Genomic DNA, 19,744 nt, shown 5'->3' with positions numbered 1-19,744 from the left:
CATACATAAATAAGATTAAAATTGTAATATCTATCGGCACTAAGTTTTTTAATATAAAAATATTCAAAATAGTTATAATAATAAATATGGATTTGACAATTATTAAAGATACATGCAAAAGTAGGTGAAGAATGAGAATGTGAGTGGAATAAATGTCGCGATTTGGATATAGTCTTCATAGAGGTGCATGTTACAATGAATCAATCATCCTAACTTTATTAACAACAAGAACTATGTCCTAATCTCTGCCATGTATAACCAGCAATGCTATTACAATCATTTGTACAAGAATTAAAACCAAGAACCAAGGCCAAGATTCCTGGCAGATATTTGCGAGTGCCAACCGTCCTTTGCCGTGTGTGTTCCTGCAAAAATGATAAAATTTCATTATGAAACCATGGTTGCGGTAACCTAGAATCCAAGATCGTTGATTCAGAACAAAAAAATTATACAATTACCTGTTAACAGAAACAACAAGTTTTTTTGAATGTGAAGAAGGGGCATAAGAAGAGGGGGGGATAATCTCCCGCTGTGCTTCTTCTTGTTGAAGAAGCATGGAAAAAACTTTTCCGATAGATGGGAGAGGCTCGGAAAGAAGAATCTGGCCGCGAATGTTTGAAAAAGATTCGTTGAGACCCATAAGAAAACACATCAAGTATTCAATGTCGGTCTGATTCTGGAATTGCTGAAAAACCCCGCATGTACACTGAAACTCTTGTCGACGATAACTTTCGAGTTCTTCCTTGATACACTTCATTTTTGTGTAGTATGTACTAACTGAATCTGTACCTTGTTGGGTACATACCAATTGTCTTCGTAGTTGAAATATATGCGGACCATTATTTTTTGAAAATCTTACCCTTAAATCCTCCCAAATCTCTTCTGCTGTTGTTGCAAGAAGGATACTATTGAGAATTTCTTTCGACACAGAATTGAATAACCACGAGATCACCATGCTGTTCGCCCTTGACCAAGCAAGGTAAGTAGCGTCCGTTGGCGGTGGTTTAGGAAGACTTCCATCCACAAATCCTACCTTGTTTTTCACGGTCAGGGCAACTAACATCGCCCTGCTCCACGTACTGTAGTTATTATGAGACAGTGGCTGAGAGATGAGAACCAACCCCGCTCCGTCCGAGTGATGCAAAAAGAGAGGGTTAGAGGGATCTTGAAAAGCTGCCATGAATGAGTTCCAAAGGAAAGAACAGAGAAAGCAAAGAGAAGAAATTGATGCAATTATGATAAAGATAACACACCGGAAAAGGAAATATAAAGAGAGAAAACCCTAAACCTAACTAAAAATTAAAACGGTAAAAACAGAAAACCCTAAACCTAACTAAAAATTAAAACGGTAAAAACAGAAAACCCTTTATTTATTCTAATCCAAATAATTTGTAGGCTTAATTAAGAGACTGATGAAAGTATTTTAAATGTAATAGAAAGTACGTATTTAAATTAGTCTAAATTCCACAAAAATCACCCTTCTTCATTCTTTGTAGTTCCTCACTATGTCAAAATGATGAAATTATATATTTAATTTCATTCATGCTTATCTTTTATTTTATTTTTATTTCTTTCACTTGTATTCTTGAACGAGAATATGATTTTGGTTTAAAGGTATAAAATCTAATTTAAAATGTGTATGTTAAAAAGCCTTATCTATTTAAAAGAAATTAAGATTAAAAATTATTTTTATGTATTTTTTTATTTCAACTTATGAAATAATTTTTAAAAATAAAATCGTGAGAGAGATATATAACTTAAAAACAAGCAATAACTTAAATATAATAATTGACTTAACAATATCTATTTAGTGCTATAAATGTGAGATTGTTGTTGTTTAGTGTTCCTTCCTCATGCTTTTGTTTGATAATCATATGATGCACTTGTTGTATAATATTGCTCCTGTTATTTGGCTATATACATGATGTGCTTAATCTGTAGTCATTCCATCAAATTTTTATAGTCGCGAGACATACTTAAAATAAAAGAAGATAGATTTTCAATCTTTTCATTCCATGAATTGATTGATATAGACAACTTTTATGTTAATATTTTTAATTTTAGTAAACTAAAAATAAGTTCTTAAAATTAACTTTCATTCTTCACATTTATAATTCTTTTATGTTGCCATTAAAATGAAATATAATCTCTTCATACAAAGACTAAATTGTATACTAATAATGACGTACAAAGTGTATCGGGAACCTTGAACATAAATTGTGTATACTAAATTGTATCACATTTAGAAATATGATATAAGTATTTTCTTTTATATTAGAATTTGTTTTTTTACTTTCTTTTCACCTTGGACTTTGTTTCACACTTTATGCTAATAGTTTATTTATTAATTTACTTAATTAGTTGAATATGATTAAAGCAAATTTGGCTTGAGTATTTTAATAAATATATGATGTTGTAGTCCTAAACCATCTGGTATCTAAAGTGGTTGACTTTTAAAAATAGAGTCCATAAAAGGTATAGTTTAAAAGCACGTACATACATGTATATTAAAGTTGATAGCATTCAGAATATCAGAATTTTGCTTTCGTGTAATGTTAAAGTGATGGTACATGGAAAATGTAGTTGTTAGAAAGGTTGTGATTATTTTATTTTGTCAATATTTTGCAGGCTGTATCAGAAGAAGATGGAACAAAGGCAATGACTCAAACATGAGTTAGTTGAAGAAGCTTGCAAATACACTATTATGGCAATAAAATAACTATGGAATCATTCATGACCCTTCAGTGGAAGAAAGCCCATAGAGAAGCTCCATGATGGGCTTAAGAGAACAATAACTGAGTGGGTCAAGCTTCTAATAAGCAAAGGAAAGTTCACAAAGCTGGTTGACAAGAGGGAACTTTGTGAAAGAACAATTCAGTGTGTCTGCTCTTTGGGTGGAGAGTGAGCCCGAGAAATGACCCATGAAACAAGTGGTTAATCTTCTTAGAGGGCAAGAATAGGAAGTGTTGAAAGTAAAGTATTTTAGGATTAGGATAACTTTGGTTGTAGAATTGCATGATGAATTTGTAGTGTTTTTTTTTTTTTTATACTTGAACATGGTACTTTGATGTAATTATTTTGTTATGTTTAATGAATGAGAGTCCAAGTTCCCCGTTTTTGTCTTCAGAATAAGAAAGGTTCCATTATTTACGGTTTAATTGCAGTCTGAACTGTTTTTGATTACCGACGCCTACATAAGTGCTAACATGTGCTATTGGTTTTGCACTTGTGTGAATGGTTCTAGGAAACTTTTTTTGTTGTTCATTGTCATCATTACCAGTGGGGAGTATATGGTGCTCATTGAAGGAATGCATTTAACTAAGTTTAATCCATACAAAAATATTAATTCATCACCATACTACATGCCAACTCGTGAGTGAATAACTACTAACCTAGGACAAATGATTTTCACATCAATATTTCTTTGTTGGATAGCTTTAGAAGTGACACTTTCACGACTTGGGTTCATGACTTCAATTTAAATCTTCATTCTCCAATTGTTTAAGCTAATTTCGAGTCTCCCCTTTTTGTTTTGAAGAAAAAAAGGTTCCATTATTTACTATTTATTTGCAGTCTAAACTATATTTGCTAACCAATGTCTACATAAATGCTAACTCGTGTTATTGGTTGTGCACTTTTGTGAATGGTTTTAGGAAACCTTTTTAATTGTTCACTGTCATGATTACCAATGGGGAGTATATGGTGGTCATTAAAGGAATGCATTTAACTAAGTTTAATCCATACGAAAATATGAATCCATCTCCATAGTATGTGCCAAGTCATGAGTGAATAACTGCTAACCTAGGACAAATGATAAGCACATCAATATTTCATGGTTGGATAACTTCAGAAGTGGCGCTTTCATGACTTGGGTTCATGACTTAAGTAGACAACTACATGTGACATACCAGGGTTAGCACTTATTTGCATTGTGGTTCACACATACATTAAATACTGGAATGTATAAAAATTATTTGTAAGTTGACAAAAGGAGAAGAAGTAGTGCACCTATTTTGGGGTTCAATTATGGAGACTTTTTGAAGTACAAGAAGTTTAAGGTAACAAATAGTATGAATTGACACTCTGTTGACTTCGTGAAGAAGTTAATACCAAGGTTAACACTTATTTGAATTGTGGTTCACACATACATGAAATACTGGAATGTATAAAAATTATTTGTAGGTGTTGAAAACGAAAAGAGGTAGTGAACCTATTTTAAGTTTAAATTATGAAGTCTTTTTGAAGTACAAGAACTCTAAGCTAAAAAATTGTGTGAATTAACACTCTGTTAACCTCTTGAAAAAGTTAATACTAGGGTTAGCACTTATTTCCATTGCGGTTCACACATACATCAAATACTGGAATGTATAAAAATTATTTGTAGGTGTTGAAAATGAAAAGAAGTAGTGCACCTATTTTGGGGTTCAATTGTAATTCCCTTTTGAAGTACAAAAACTTTAAGGTAACAATTAATATGAATTGACACTCTGTTGACTTCGTGAAGAAGTTAATATCAGGGTTAACACTTATTTGCATTGTGTTTCACACATACATCAAATACCAAAATGTATAAAAATTATTTATAGGTGTTGAAAATGAAAAAAAGTAGTGCACCTATTTTGGGGTTCAATTATGAAGTCTTTTTTAAGCACAAGAACTTAAAGGTAACAATTAGTGTGCATTGGTTCTCTATTGACCTTATGAAATAGTTAAACCAGGGTTAGCACTTATTTGCACTATGGTTCACACAAATACTGAAATGTATAAAAATTATTTGTAAGTTGACAAAAGGATAAGTAATGGACCTATTTTGGAGTTCAACTATGATGTCTTTTTGAAGTACACTCAATGAAATGTCGAATGAAACACACAATTATTCTTTGTAAATAAAACATTGTTTCAAAACACAACACCTATCTGATGAAGACAAACATTGCAAGGATGTCAGGTGCACCATACCACTTCCTTAATTTGGGACCCCCTGATAATCAAGAGAGAATCAAAGGCAATAAAAACAGGAAAGAGAAAATGTTAGGAACAAGGTTTGGCAAAATATTCTCTGTCTATTCCCACACTAAAGGTCATGCCAGCCTCGACGAAGCCTCTGGCGGTGAACAATGACGCTAGCGATGACCTTAGACAGTAACAAGACGCCCAATCGTGGATCTTGGTGTTGGCGTCGTTTGGCCTTGCACGAAGATCGACAAGGAGGTGGGAGACGCGATGACCTCGGCGATGGCCTTCGTGACGAATCATATTGACGACGACACAACAACTCCAATCGACTGGAGGCAAGCAGTGGTGAGACCCAAGGTCAGTCGTTCACCATCGACATCAAAACCCTAAATTGTCATCACCGTCCATCAAAGGGATGATGACCATTTCGTCGTGATGGACGATTCAATTTGTGAAAAGGATAATGCAAGCCATGGTTGGACTTTCTATGTTCTGTTTGGGTGAATGCAAAGAAGGGAGAAGTTGATTGTGGAGGAGAGGAAGAAGAACATGTCCTCTTTGTCTTCATTTGAAGCAAGAGAAAGAATAAAACCTAACACACTCTTAATTTCAACCAAAACATTCATTTTTCGTTTTTTTCTTAATATTAACGTGGAAAATAAAAATTTATTTTTTTATGCTAAAATCAGATGTCAGGAGGTTAGGTAGTAAGATAAGTTCCAAAAAAAAGTTATTACTGTATATTATCCTAACTTTAAACGCATCAAACAAACCAATTATTGCAGTGTAGCGCTCATTATTATGCTCCACAAATCATAATCACAGTACTATTCTTTTTCAACCGTCTCTATTTTCATTTAACTCTTACATATACTCAGGTTATAAGTTAAATATAGATTACGAAAGAAGTTAACTCATGCATTTTACACTTTTGTAATTTAATTTGTAAAAAAAAAAAATTAATTACATTAACAAATATATGGACCAAATTAAGATTCAAACAATAACTTGACACGTGTCACCTTGCTGACTTAACACGTGGCACAATATTGATGTGACATATACTCAGGTTATAAGTTAAATATAGATTACGAAAGAAGTTAACTCATGCATTTTACACTTTTGTAATTTAATTTGTAAAAAAAAAAAATTAATTACATTAACAAATATATGGACCAAATTAAGATTCAAACAATAACTTGACACGTGTCACCTTGCTGACTTAACACGTGGCACAATATTGATGTGACACGTGGTATGAATAATTTTCAAAAAAAAATTTCAAAATTAAAAAAAATTAAAAAAAATTAAAAAAAAATTAAAAAAATTAAAAAATTCAAAAGAATGAGAAGCTGGCACGTGGCATATCCTTAACACTGTTAACTCTATACTAACGGAATGGGCCTAATTATTATACATTTTCAAAAATATGGACCTAATCGAGACTAAAAAAAAAATCTTAGGACCTATTTAAGATTCTTCAACAAAAACATGGACCAAGGGAGTATTTTAACCAAAATAAAAAAAGGCGCCACGGAGCTGAGCTACCTGAAAAATACCACTTCCTTGTAACAGAATACAAATATCATATTTTTGAATAATCATATTTTAAATACTAAATTTTGACCACTTTTTTTACATATAACATGTCATCTTTTAAATAATTTTGAAATATTAGGAAAAAAAATGAAAAACATTTAAAAAATGACATCTAAAATTAAAAAAAAGAATTGTTAAAATTTAATAATCAAAAAATTATTTTTCATATTTTTTTGTTAGGAAGATGATATTTTAACTTCTAGATTTTTACTATCTAGAATTTACTTTTGAATTTAAAAATTGCACGGATAGGCAACTGTGTCAGAAATAAATAGTATGTTTCGTGAATGGGATTTTGATTTGTTTGTTTAATCAGAAAATATTGTGAGACCGAAGATAATGGATTAAAGATAAAGAGTGAAAAAAATAAAAATACTAAATAAAGCTTTAATTACTCGGATGGTATCCACTTTGGTACAAGTGTGTCATTCTGGTACCCGCTTTTAAAAAGTGTTAATTGCATTCAAACTTTTGAAAAAATGCTTCAATTAGGTCTTTTTCAGACGGAGTTGACTAACGTCGTTATTAGTCAACGTGCCATGTGTCAGTCTGTGATTTTTTATTTTTTTATTTTTAATTTTTTGAAAAAAATTAAAAATGTCACGTGTGACACGTGGCATTGTTAGTGCCACATGGCATTACAATGTCACGTGTCAGTGTTACTATCAAATGTCATTGTGTTGATTTCGATTTAGTCCCATATATATCTTTTTATTTCAATTCAATACCTACGTATGTGTATCTGATTTAATCTTAACCTAATTTTTTTTAATATATATATATATATATATATATATATATATATATATAGTCTCATCTTATAATGATTCCTAACTCATTCTATATAGTTTTTATCTAAAAGAGGAGGTAAGTTAGGATAAATTGATGCCATAAATAAATGTACAACAAATATGTTTCACACTTGTAAAACTTTTTCTTAACCTTTCACCGGATAATATTTTAATCTATATGATTTAGATGCTTCTCGAACTAAAGATATTTCTGATTCTAGAATTTTTTTTTATCTAATATGAGAAACCACAAATTAGATTTTAACTTGGTAATGTGAATTTCAAAAATTTTAATCAATAAGAACATTTTACAAGTAAGATAAATAATATCATGATATCAATTTCAAATAATTAATTTGTTGAAGGTGGAACACTTTCATAAACAAACACACAATTTGACCTGTACAAAATAAATCATATATTATCATATTAAGTTGTTTGAGTTAATACTCTTTCGTCTTATTTTTTTGTGAGTTAACTTGGTATTACAACATTCAAATACAATGTTAAAATAAAAATTACAACTGGTTAAAACTTAAAAGACTTACTAGTAAAACAAAATAATTAAGAATTTTATAATATATTCAACCTTCTTTAAATTGATAGTCTACACTATAAAAAAAATAAAAATAAACAACTGATAATTTACAATTTACATGCTTTAAGTATTAAATTCTCAACCAGACGTCTTCAACAATACATAATAAGTTAGTTTATTTTAGTAACATAAAATACTCCCAAATATTGTTAAGTCTCAGCATTTCCCTGCATTACCTGGTTTAAAAAATAACTATCTCATCTAATATAGATAAAATTTTCCCCGTTTTTTTATTTTCATAACTATTTGAAAAGGAAAATAGATATATAAAAAAAATTAATCAAGTATTGATCGAGGTGTTTTCCCAAGGATATCAAATAAATGGTCATCGTCTAAGTATTTATTTGTAAATATTTCTTTATCATACTTACTTGTATTATACAAAAAAATTAAATAAATTATAAAAAAAATCTTCGAAAACATAAGAGAGCTATTTACTTGCATGTAAATTATTGTGTTTTTTTAATGCAAGAAAGATATTTATGTCTAATTCAATATATTAAAAAGCACAGGTTAATTAAGATTAAACCCGAAATTCCACATCGATGCGAAATTTACATTTCAGTTACCGTAAAAGCAAAAGAGAGCACTAGCTCCTTGCTTACAAGGCATGGTGAGACGAGGGCAAAACAGTCCAACCACATGTTTCAACAACCAATCAATAAGAAAACATAACCCATAGTTTTCAGGTGAACAGCGGAATGATAACTTTAAAAGCATCAAACACACCAATTATTGCAGTGTAGCGCTCATTATTATGCTCCACAAATCATAATCACAGTAATATACTTTTTCAACCGTTTCTCGATTTTCATTTAACTCTTTCAGATACTCCGGTTATAAGTTAAATATAGATTACGAAAGAAGTTAACTAATGCATTTTACACTTTTGTAATTTAATTTGTAAAAAAAATTAATAGCATTTAATTACATTAAGATAGTTTTATAAGAGCTAGTTAATAATAGTGTGTGGCGTGTAATAAGTGATATTGGAGGAGTGAGATAAAGAAGACCAAGATTCGAATCTTGCGATGAGAACATTCGATGAGGAGAGTTAAATCCAACAGCTATCATGTGGTGATGCCAAAAATTCCATGGCATAATTCCCACACCTTTTTCTGCCATTATTATTCATATAACATCAGACAAACCAACTAACGTTATACAAGCCTCCAATAACGCCAAATCTGCACCAGTCGTTCATGCCCTCTCTCTTCCCTGACACCACGCGCTGCCACTCTCCCTCTTTCTCTCTCCGCCGGTGAAGCCCGGCCAGTTCCAGTGGCGGGAACGGCTTTGACCGTTACCTGACTCCTTCTTTCTTTCTTTAGACACATGGAGGTTTCCGTTGCGGCCTCGCCGAGAAAGTCCATGGCGGAGAAGGTCTTCGGAGGGTACTACAATGGGAGTACCAGCCAGAAGAAGCGTGGCACTGACGCTCGCCACGATGACAGCGATGGAGGCATGGAACTCATGGAGATTGGCGCTGAAAGAACAAAAAACGTGCTGATTCTCATGAGCGACACCGGTGGCGGTCACAGAGCCTCCGCTGAAGCCATTCGTGACGCCTTTCAGATCGAATTCGGTGACGAATACCGGGTAATCTTGTCGCTCCCTTTGAGTTTCTTCTGGATATCTGTTGCTTTCTTTGTTCATTTTTCAAAAAAACAAATTATGTTACGCTGGTTTCTTCTTTTAATTTTTTTTCTAACCTATTTTATTCGTTTTTCTCTTTCGAAATTTGTTCTGCAATGGAGTCTTCCTTGTGTTTTTTGTAAGAATTAACTTTGTTGGAATTTGGTTTCAGGTTTAACATGATTCAATTCGATTCAAGCTTCATTTGAATTCATTAACTCCATTTGTTTTATAATTACAATTATTTAAAATTTTTACTTAGTTTACAAAAAGAAGAAGGAAACATAATATGGAATTAATTCAACTTAATTATGAAAATTTAATGATATCTCTGTACCTAGATGATCATATAAGACGAATTTTATTTAGTTCATAAACTAAATTAAACAGACGAATTATCAAATCTCGAACTATTTTTGGATTAGTTGCGTTATCTGTACCCTTACATTTTGTCATGACTTGCACTACCGTCACGCACGGACTTTGTCGCTACGTTTAATTTTTTTTTTCTTGGAGTTATTTGCGCAGTTTTTTGTTTTTTTTTTGGGGGGAAAGACAGAACTTCGTGGCAACAAGAAGTTTTTCTTTCATTTATGTTTCATTGGTGGTCTAAATAAACTTTTGAATTTTCAGATTTTGTTAAGGATGTTTGGAAGGAATACACCGGGTGGCCGTTGAATGACATGGAGGGGCAATATAAATTTATGGTTAAGCATGTGCAGTTATGGAATGTTGCGTTTCACAGTACTTCTCCTAGATGGATTCACTCTGTTTATTTGGCTGCCATTGCTGCATACTATGCCAGGTACATTCCTATTCTCATACTTCTCTTGGTTAGCTTTGATAAGTAATTTTGACAGTGAAAAGGGAAGATGTGAAAAATGGTGGTTCCCGCTTTACTGGTAAAAAGAACTATTCGTTTCTGTAGCTGTAAAAGATTTTTTTTTTATGTTCGTTGTGTTCTTATTTATAAGTACTCTGTTTTTCTCAGGGAGGTGGAGGCGGGGTTGATGGAGTACAAGCCACATATAATCATCAGCGTCCATCCCTTGATGCAGCATATTCCATTGTGGGTTTTGAAATGGCAAGGTTTGCAGGATAAGGTTGTTTTTGTGACAGTGATCACGGACCTTAGTACCTGCCATCCTACGTGGTAAAATATAATTTTGCAGTTTTTTTTTTTCTTGCTTTGAAGTAAATTCCATTGATAAACTTTCTAACTCTATTTCCAGGTTTCATCCTTGGGTGAATAGATGTTACTGCCCTTCACAAGAGGTGGCGAAGAAAGCAGCTCTAGATGGCCTTGAGGAATCTCAAATCCGTGTTTTCGGCTTACCCATCAGGCCTTCTTTTGCCAGGGCGGTTCTTGTGAAGGTATCTGTATGCATGTTAAAGACATCATAGGAGCTGTTTTTCTTTTTCTTTGGTTCTTGCTGCTTACTCTGTCTTTTCATACAGGATCAATTAAGAGAAGAACTCGAATTGGATCCCATCTTGCCAGCAGTTTTGCTGATGGGAGGTGGTGAAGGAATGGGCCCTGTCAAGAAAACTGCAAAGGCTCTGGGAGAATCACTTTACGACAAAGAGGCAGAAAAACCAATCGGACAGTTAGTCATCATATGTGGTCGGAATAAGAATTTAGTATCCACCCTTGAATCTCTCGAGTGGAAGATTCCAGTAAAGGTAAGTTACTTCTTGGTTTTTTAACATCATGCAGATGAGCATACCACTCACTGAAACTTTGTTTCTTGATTCTGCAGATCAGAGGCTTTGAGACCCAGATGGCCAAATGGATGGGAGCCTGTGACTGCATCATAACAAAAGCAAGTTACAACAATTTGATCTTCATTTCCTCGTTCATATGTTGTTATCGTTAGCAATTAGGCTAATTAGGCTCATTGGTTGGTTGAAATTTTCAGGCTGGACCAGGTACGATAGCGGAGGCATTGATCAGAGGTCTTCCCATAATTCTCAACGACTATATCCCAGGACAGGTGAGTGGTTAAATTGGGTTTTCTTCTATTTATTTCTACTGTTCCATGTTGATTCTGAGATGCTAGTGTGGTAAAAACTTCAGGAGAAGGGTAACGTGCCGTACGTGGTTGACAATGGAGCTGGTGTGTTCACGCGTAGTCCTAAGGAAACAGCAAAAATGGTGGCAGAATGGTTCACCACGAAATCAGATGAGCTGAAAAGCATGTCAGAGAAAGCACTTAAATTAGCACAACCAGAGGCGGTGTTTGACATCGTGAGGGACATTGATGAACTTGCTAGGCAACGAGAGCCATCAAATTTTCCATACCTGTTGACCTCGTCGTTTACTAGCCTAATTTAATTCATTATTTGTGCTTCTTTCATGGTACCTTTCTTCCATTTAGAATTCACTTGTACAGTTAGCTCTATTTATTTATATCATTCTTTATCTATGCTAAGATTCAATTGTAGTAAACAAGTATGCTTGTGTGGTTGTGAGGAGATGCTTTGCCTGTAACTGCAAGAATGTTTGAATTCTACACTAGATTTTTTTTTTTCGTAATTCTATCTAACGGTCAATTTTGGCCTAGTAGGGACTTCTTTACCGTGCGATACCATAAGCAAAATCATTATCGTATTTAACTAGGATTATTAGATTTGTCGGGTTCTTGAACCAAACAAAAAAAAGAAAAGAAGCATTGGTGTAGATTTTCAACTTTAAGAAGCATAACTCATTTAGCTTGAGTTAAAATCAAGAAAATTATATCTTTATTATAAGCATGAAAACGTTGGAATCGCATTAAAAAAAGTGAGCTATTATAGACGTGCAATCACAGGCTTTCCAGCTCTAATGTCTGCATATCTTGGTTGTCCTCTATTATAACTTCATTGCATTAACCATAATGAGGATTTTAATTAGTAGGAATATATTATAAAACAAGGAAAACAAACTACTAGAAAATTTGTCCAATTACCCCTATTTAATTTCATTTAATTTTCTGACACCAGCTCATTTTATTCGTTTTTCAGTCATTTATCACTTCTAAAATAAAAAATAAAAAAATTATCCCTCATATGAGGTAGACCCCTATCCGTTTTTTAGAAATTTTTGAAATTAAGATCCCTTCAAATGCTAGGTTTCCTCCCTTTCCAAGTCTTCGTTAAATGGAGGACAAAAATGAGAGCGAAAGCAATGTTGGGCTAAATGATGGGTATGTTTCTATTCTTTAAATTTCCATTATGGGATAAATCTATTTGCAATCTTTGAATTTTAAAATGTGTTCAAATCTTTAAATCCATCAAATCTAATTGTTTTCTCTCACTCCATCAAACCCCTACAAAGCATATAATTCTAATGGGTCCATAAATGGAGCTTCACATGTTAGCGGTTTACTAGGGTTGTTTTTCTTTTTTTACATTTTGCAAAATATCGTTTGCATTTCGCAGTGTATGGTCTTACTCATCAAAGACAAAGAAGGTAAGTTTTTAAATTTGGGATTTTGTTTGGTTAATTTATTTTATGGTTTAATTATTATTATCCAGTTTAATTGGTATAATGTTGATAAGTATAAAATAGTTGGTATTGTTCAGCTCCATCCAATAACCAAAATTTGATTCAACTTTCACAACAAAATTGTTTGTGTAGATAATCTCCAATATTAATTTTTCTGTGTGTATGAGAAGACACTAGGAACTAGAAGATGGATCATAGAGATTTTTACTTTATAATATATATATATATATATATATATATATATATATATATATATATATATATATATATATATATATATATATCTATAACAATATATAAAGGGGATTCCCCTTTTTGTTTCCACATTTCAAAATACCGATTTTACCCTTTAAATATAATAATTTATTAAATTTTTAAAATTGACCGTTATTTTTACAGACTTTTTCTAAAATAGACTATCTCTCATTCTTCTCTTTTTTCTTTATTTATTAATGATTATTCTGTCATCTGTTCTAATATATTTCATTTTATTTTCAATAAATATAATTTTATTTTATATATTAACTTAATAACATTACAATATTATCATCTACTGGTATAATATCCTGCATATTTAAACAATGCATACACAGGTGCGATAGCACCTGTGTTTATGCTAGTATATATATATATATATATATATATATATATATATATATATATATATTGTACTATATTTTTACTTTTTTAATAACCGCTTTTTGAATTAAAATAATCATTTTATCGATTTTCTTTATTAATTAATCGTTTTCTAAAATTAATCATTTTATCATTTGAATATTTATTAAAATTTAACCAATTTTTAGATTAAAATAATAATAATAATAATAATATATTTTTAAATTTTTATTATTAAAAAAAATAACACACATATACGTAATATACGAGTTTTTACTTGATTTTGCATCATAATGAATTCTTTCGTGATTGGTTTTGTCTCATTTATACAAAAAATATATTTAGATATTCAAAACCTAAATAGTTATTTATGTATACACATTAACAAAAAAGTTACTGAATTTTATTCTATATATAATTCATTGTAAATTATACATGATTGATTAACTATATTATACAAAACAGTATTTTTATTTTTATATTTATAAAAATAGTTATTTAAAATATACAAAATTCAAAATATTGTCTTCGCCTTTTGTAGTAGGATAGGAAGACTTTAAATTTTTATTATTGTGCAAAGACAAATCGGTAACTATTTATACAATGAAAAACATGTTTAATTAAGTTATAACTACGTTATAAATTTTAATAATTTTAACTAAGTTTTTATTAATATTTTGTTTATTGAGCATTTTAAAATTTAAAAAATCTTAATTTCTTATTTAACTTTTTGTCAATTAAGAGATTATTATTTTGTTTTATGATGTTGTTTAATTGTTTCTATATGATTGTCCTTGTTACCACCGTTGATATAAGTGATGGTCACAATCTCTTATTATCAATATGTTTTTAATGAAAATAATAAAAGTTATTTTTTAATTTTTACTAAAATATCATTTCTAATAATCACTTGAACTTGTTAAGATGGTCTGCATTAACACAAATAAGACAAAATAGAACGTTGTTTCTAACACAAGTTAGGGTTGCAGCCTGTTTGATGTTTTGACCTATATTGAGGACGTGGGTTTTTATAACTAAAAATTAAGTTGACCCATGAGGACAATTTTTGTAGTTATGGTATATGTAATAAATTGGTGTAAATGGATTGGTGATTACTTCCACCAGCAAACAATATAGATAAGAGATCTTTTAAATTTGCGATTAGATTTTAAAATTAAAAAAAGAATATATTACTCTATCTCTATTCTTACGTGAAAGAAAGTTCATTTTGAACACCTCCATGTAAGAAATATAAGAAATGTTGATGTTTGTCTCTTGTAAACACCAAGTGGCCAATAATGATGTATTATGCAGTATATGGAGGTAAGATTAAAGTTACATACATAATATAAATATTTCGGTTACAAGGTTTGATATTCACTTAACAATTTTGTCCAATCTTTAATTCTTTCTTTTATTATCCGTTCGGTTCTTTTATCGTATATCTAGTGGTCCTCGCATGTACATGCTACACATCGCATGTACATGCTACACAGACTTTGATACTTAAATAAGTAATGATTTAATCAACAATAACAATTAATATTATAATAAATGTGAGAAAAATGTTTCAACAACCACATTTTTATCCCCTTTTTATTTATAGTTTTCTTCATAGCCTTTGATTATAGCTGATTTAATCAATGCTCAATTAGTTTTATAACCTGATTACTAGATTATTGACATGTTTAGCATAATTACAGGAGTACTTATTTATTTTTGTCACCATTCGGTGTTACATAACATACAAAATCTTGCTGTATAAAAATTCACGATCTCCAAGTGATTGCTACATCGTCTAGTTTGGGCTTACAGTGGGGCGTGGGCCCGAATAAATTACCAACGTTGATACAATGTTTACTTGTATTGTCTCTTAATGTAGTTTGACGTTTGTAATAAAGAATAAACTAACCACTATCGTAATTGTCAGATCCCTTTCCCATTTATAGTTACTTTTTCCACAATCTTGATTTCACATCACCTGACAAATTTGGCATCTTAATTTACTTCCACTTTTTGATGTTTTGGTACACGTTTATCAATTTCTCAGTTTCATTCCAAACAAATACGTAGTTACATGCTTGAATTGTTTTTTTTTTCCTCCATTTTCAGAAACGCTTGGGGTTGCAATTGAAATCTTATGAGCAATCCTTGTTCTTATCGTGGCCACAACAGTCATGGTAAGAGGGATTCAATTCAATTCGTGCTTATTCAAAATTCATAATTTCGGGCGTTGTCAATTTTTGATTCCCAATTGAAAATGATTGTTGTCATTTGTTATTATGTGTGGAAAGGTTTATCACTCTAGTTTTGTGAATGAGGATGGGGTGAGTAGAGCTTGTGGGTGTCCTCTTCTTCCTCTCAAGAGCCACATCAAGGGACCTGCTCCTGTTTCGGGTCAAGGTTTTTCTATTGTTTTTTGTTCTGTTCTGTTTTTTGTGGTTTCTGAATATGGGATATGCTTTGACTGTGATGTGTGGTACAGATACAGTTGATATCGTGGATGAAGCCATCACCTTCTTTCGAGCCAATGTGTTCTTCAGAAACTTTGACATCAAGAGCCCTGCTGATAAGCTTCTCATATACTTGACCTCTTACATCAACATCGCTCTCAAGAGGCTTGAAGGTTGCAGAACCTTGGCTGAAGGAACCAAGGCAATCATCAACTTGGGTCTCGAAAAGGTTCCTGTCCCTGGAGAGTCTGGCTTTCCATTTCCGGGCCTTTTCCCCCTTCCTCAATCACAGGACGAAGCAGGTGAATCCTGTGATTACTATTCCTTCACCTTGATGTTCTTATAAATAAACGCATAAGCTTAGCTTAATCATAACATTTAATTAGTGTCCGACTCCGAGGTGTTAAGGATTCAAAAGTGGAAAGTTTTTATTGATTCCTTCGCCATTGCACTCAGGACAATAGTCAGTAAAACTGTATTTGAGTTTTTCCTTAATCATTGTATTTTTCAGTCAATTGCTTACCCAAAATTTGACACCATTTTCGCATTTGCTGGCTAAGTTCACTTTAAACTCGCATGAACAAATGAGTGTGTGTATATGTCTCAATGTGGGGGTGGCATTGTTTTAAAGACAAGAAATTGTATCAAAGCTTAATCTTTATGAATTTTAGTGCACAAGGAAAGTGTAGTCTTTGGCAAATAATGAACTATTCGAGTATCTTCTTTCATTCGTTATAAGTCTTCTGAAAGTAGGGATGCATGTATAGCTCTAGCCATGAAGCCAGATAGGTATATCTAATATAACTGCTAGAATACAAACATGGATTGGAGTGATACCAAATGTCCTCAGTGATCTGAAGAGATGACTTAAGTTTGGAAAACTGTCATTCAGAGAGGTTCATTTTAAACAACTAACTTCACTAGCTATTAAGTTACTTTATATGGCTGCTGTAATCCAAATTTTGTAGTGTTGTTCAGGTTCGTTGCTGCTCAGATTCCAACTAAATGAAAGAGGAAGTATAGGAATACTTTATAAAATAGACTGTAGGTACTTCCTTGATGTGTAAAAAAATAGTTGGAATGGAAACTTCAGTTCTATTACTTTCTGCATCTATGAGGAAATTTCAGCTTGTATTTATACCAATATATGTAGGTTTTTTATTTCCTTGTATTGTTGAGCCTTTTTGAAGAGTCAAGTCAAGCGACTTTTACATATTTTTTCAAATAACTGATAATCTGTCATTGTCCCAACAGTGTGTTGAAGCTCGTTTAATATGAACGTAATCTATGTTTCTCAGTGCAATTGCCATTGCTTTACATGATTGATCGTCAGAACACTGTTCACATGTTGAGAATTTAAGATTGCTCATACTAGCTTAGATTGAACTTTTATAAATTGTTGTTGTTTACTCTACCTGATGCAGTTGCAATTTACTCAACCTTTTTACAGACCACACACGTGTGTGTGTATGTATTTATTTAGATTCATATTTCTGTATTTTAAGCTTTGTGATCTCAACAAATGCAGAATTGTTCAAAAATTATTTGAAGCAGATAAGGGAAGAAACAAGTGGGAGGATATTAAGCGTTGCGTACAGACCAAATGGCACTCCAAATAAATGGTGGTTGGCATTTGCAAAGAGGAAATTTATGAATATAATCATTCCTTGAACTGTTGGCGGTCATGCAATTCTTAAACCATAGGTTGTGCTGTGAAAAATGCACTTAAAAAATACAGTTGATCTGATAATAAAAAAATATAGTGATTATTGAAAGGCGTGTCGTTAGTTGTCTGGTTTGAAACTTCCATCTTTATTTGATTATATTCAAACTACTGTTTTCTTGGTAGCACCCATTTTCACAGTTTTTTTAGTGGTGGCATCTTCTTTGCCCCTCATATAATGAAGTCAATAATCATAATCGGGGTTATGTCCCCAACCTTGTCTGTGCAAGTGGTGATCACTATGTTAGTTGTATTGTCTATTAAGTATTGCAAAACTGCATCAGTCACACCTCAGCTTCACATTATCAGTATAATGAGTCTGCATTATGATAGCTGAAGATTTTATTTCAGTTTTTTTTTTTTTTTTTCAGATATGTACTAAATATATTTCAGAGTATCTGTTTCTGGATCTTGTTCTTTTTTTCTTATTCTTTCCAATGATAATGCTAGGTATTTCTGTCTATTTAAGAAATTCTGGAAAAGATGTTCTTCTATAATCATTTTATATATAATTTATAAGGATAAAAAGTAGATACTTTTTCATCTGAAACCATTCCATTATCAAATGTGAAGTAAAAGTGGTCTATTCTTTCCTAAGCCTTAACTTTTTTATACCCTATGTTCTTAACCCGTCATAAAAATAAAACTAAGCATTACCGTTTAGAAAACAGGGATTTTCTATCATTTACAAATTTGCATGCTCTGAAATAACATCCAACCTAAAAGTACTCTCCAGATCTGATTTTTGAAGTCAAGACGAGGAATTAACAACGAATACTATAAATAGTTCCCTTGCCAAAAGAAAAAGAAAAAATTGTCACATGAGTACAACTTGTGTGACAAGGTTGACAGAGTGATAAAAGTTGGAAGGAAACCAGAGAGATTCTGAATTCAATTTTTTTCACTTGAAAGATATAGGATTGATTTAAAAGATTTGAAAATAAATATGAGAAATTGTGAGTTTAATTCCTCTACTTAAAAAGATACTAATTAACATTTGTTAAATATATATATAAAAAAAAAAAAAACTTGATCGTGAGAAAATGATGTTCCATCAATGTCAAATAAAAGAAAGAAGGAAGTTCAAGAACAAGAAATTTATTTATTTATTTTTATCTGTATGCCTCCTTTGATTTTAATATTATCATATATTGTTATGTGGTTTATGCTTTGTGAATATGCAAATCTTGAGTGCCCTTGCTTTACTCCAATTATTATGGCTCCTTGTTTCGTAGTTTTCAGATAAAACGGAAATTAGAAAAAAAAACTTAATAAAAATAATAGTAGTAACATTTTTTTTACTTGAAAAAATGATTATATGAATGTAGTTGGTAAATTGAATAAATTACCTATTAGTTTGAGTAATTTGTAATTATTTTGATAATTATGAAAATGTTTAATATCTTATTTTAGAAGTTTTTCGTTTATAAAATTACAAATTACTTTATCATTTTGTCTTGTTTATATCATTTAAGTAGAAACTTTCTTAATTGTCTTATTATTAATAACATAAACACATGTATTATCGTACTTGTATGTAATATTATTAAGTTAATATATAAAATAATTTATATTTATTAAAAACAAAATAAAATGAGTGAAAAAAAATAATGGTTGATGTATGAGAAAAAAGAAAGGAGATTGATAGTTTTACATAAAACATGTAAAAGTAATCATTAATTTTTTAAATTTTATCAAATAATTATATTGTAAAGAGTAAAATTGAAATTATGAAATGTGGTCAGAAAAGAAAGAAAAGAGGGTAGATACATTAAGTTTTTTTTTTCTATTTTTAATTTTTTTACATATTATTACTTATTTTTAATTTTATATAGATAAAAAATTCCAAAAGAAGAAATTAATTAATGCTCATTAAATAAACTA

The 19,744-nt window shown here is 31.2% G+C and overlaps 2 protein-coding genes across 5 annotated transcripts; both read left to right on the top strand.

Moving 5' to 3' along the window:
• The first annotated feature begins 8,971 nt into the window (after positions 1-8,971).
• On the top strand, positions 8,972-12,115 carry LOC114175823 (monogalactosyldiacylglycerol synthase 2, chloroplastic-like). 2 transcript variants are annotated; one of them, XM_028060640.1, is made up of 8 exons: positions 8,972-9,565; positions 10,213-10,384; positions 10,571-10,732; positions 10,812-10,953; positions 11,038-11,262; positions 11,340-11,402; positions 11,499-11,573; positions 11,657-12,115. In XM_028060640.1, the coding sequence occupies exons 1-8, from the start codon at positions 9,280-9,282 to the stop codon at positions 11,912-11,914; spliced, it is 1,383 nt and encodes a 460-aa protein (XP_027916441.1). In that variant the 5' UTR covers positions 8,972-9,279; the 3' UTR covers positions 11,915-12,115. The 2 variants fall into 2 exon arrangements, with proteins under 2 accessions (XP_027916441.1, XP_027916440.1); XM_028060639.1 differs by having other exon boundaries at positions 8,979-9,543; positions 11,657-12,109.
• A 3,452-nt stretch (positions 12,116-15,567) lies between these two features.
• LOC114176204 (actin-related protein 2/3 complex subunit 3-like) lies at positions 15,568-17,985 on the top strand. Of its 3 annotated transcripts, none has more exons than XM_028061161.1 (5): positions 15,568-15,711; positions 15,797-15,864; positions 15,979-16,081; positions 16,170-16,439; positions 17,666-17,985. In XM_028061161.1, the coding sequence occupies exons 2-5, from the start codon at positions 15,862-15,864 to the stop codon at positions 17,806-17,808; spliced, it is 519 nt and encodes a 172-aa protein (XP_027916962.1). In that variant the 5' UTR covers positions 15,568-15,711; positions 15,797-15,861; the 3' UTR covers positions 17,809-17,985. The 3 variants fall into 3 exon arrangements, with proteins under 3 accessions (XP_027916962.1, XP_027916960.1, XP_027916961.1); XM_028061159.1 differs by having other exon boundaries at positions 15,569-15,711; positions 15,979-16,087; XM_028061160.1 differs by having other exon boundaries at positions 15,706-15,864.
• Positions 17,986-19,744: the final 1,759 nt, after the last annotated feature.

The sequence above is a fragment of the Vigna unguiculata genome, chromosome 3 (genome assembly GCF_004118075.2).
Source record: "Vigna unguiculata cultivar IT97K-499-35 chromosome 3, ASM411807v1, whole genome shotgun sequence".
NCBI classification, from domain to species: domain Eukaryota; kingdom Viridiplantae; phylum Streptophyta; class Magnoliopsida; order Fabales; family Fabaceae; genus Vigna; species Vigna unguiculata.
This window is presented reverse-complemented; position numbering and strand designations above follow the sequence as displayed.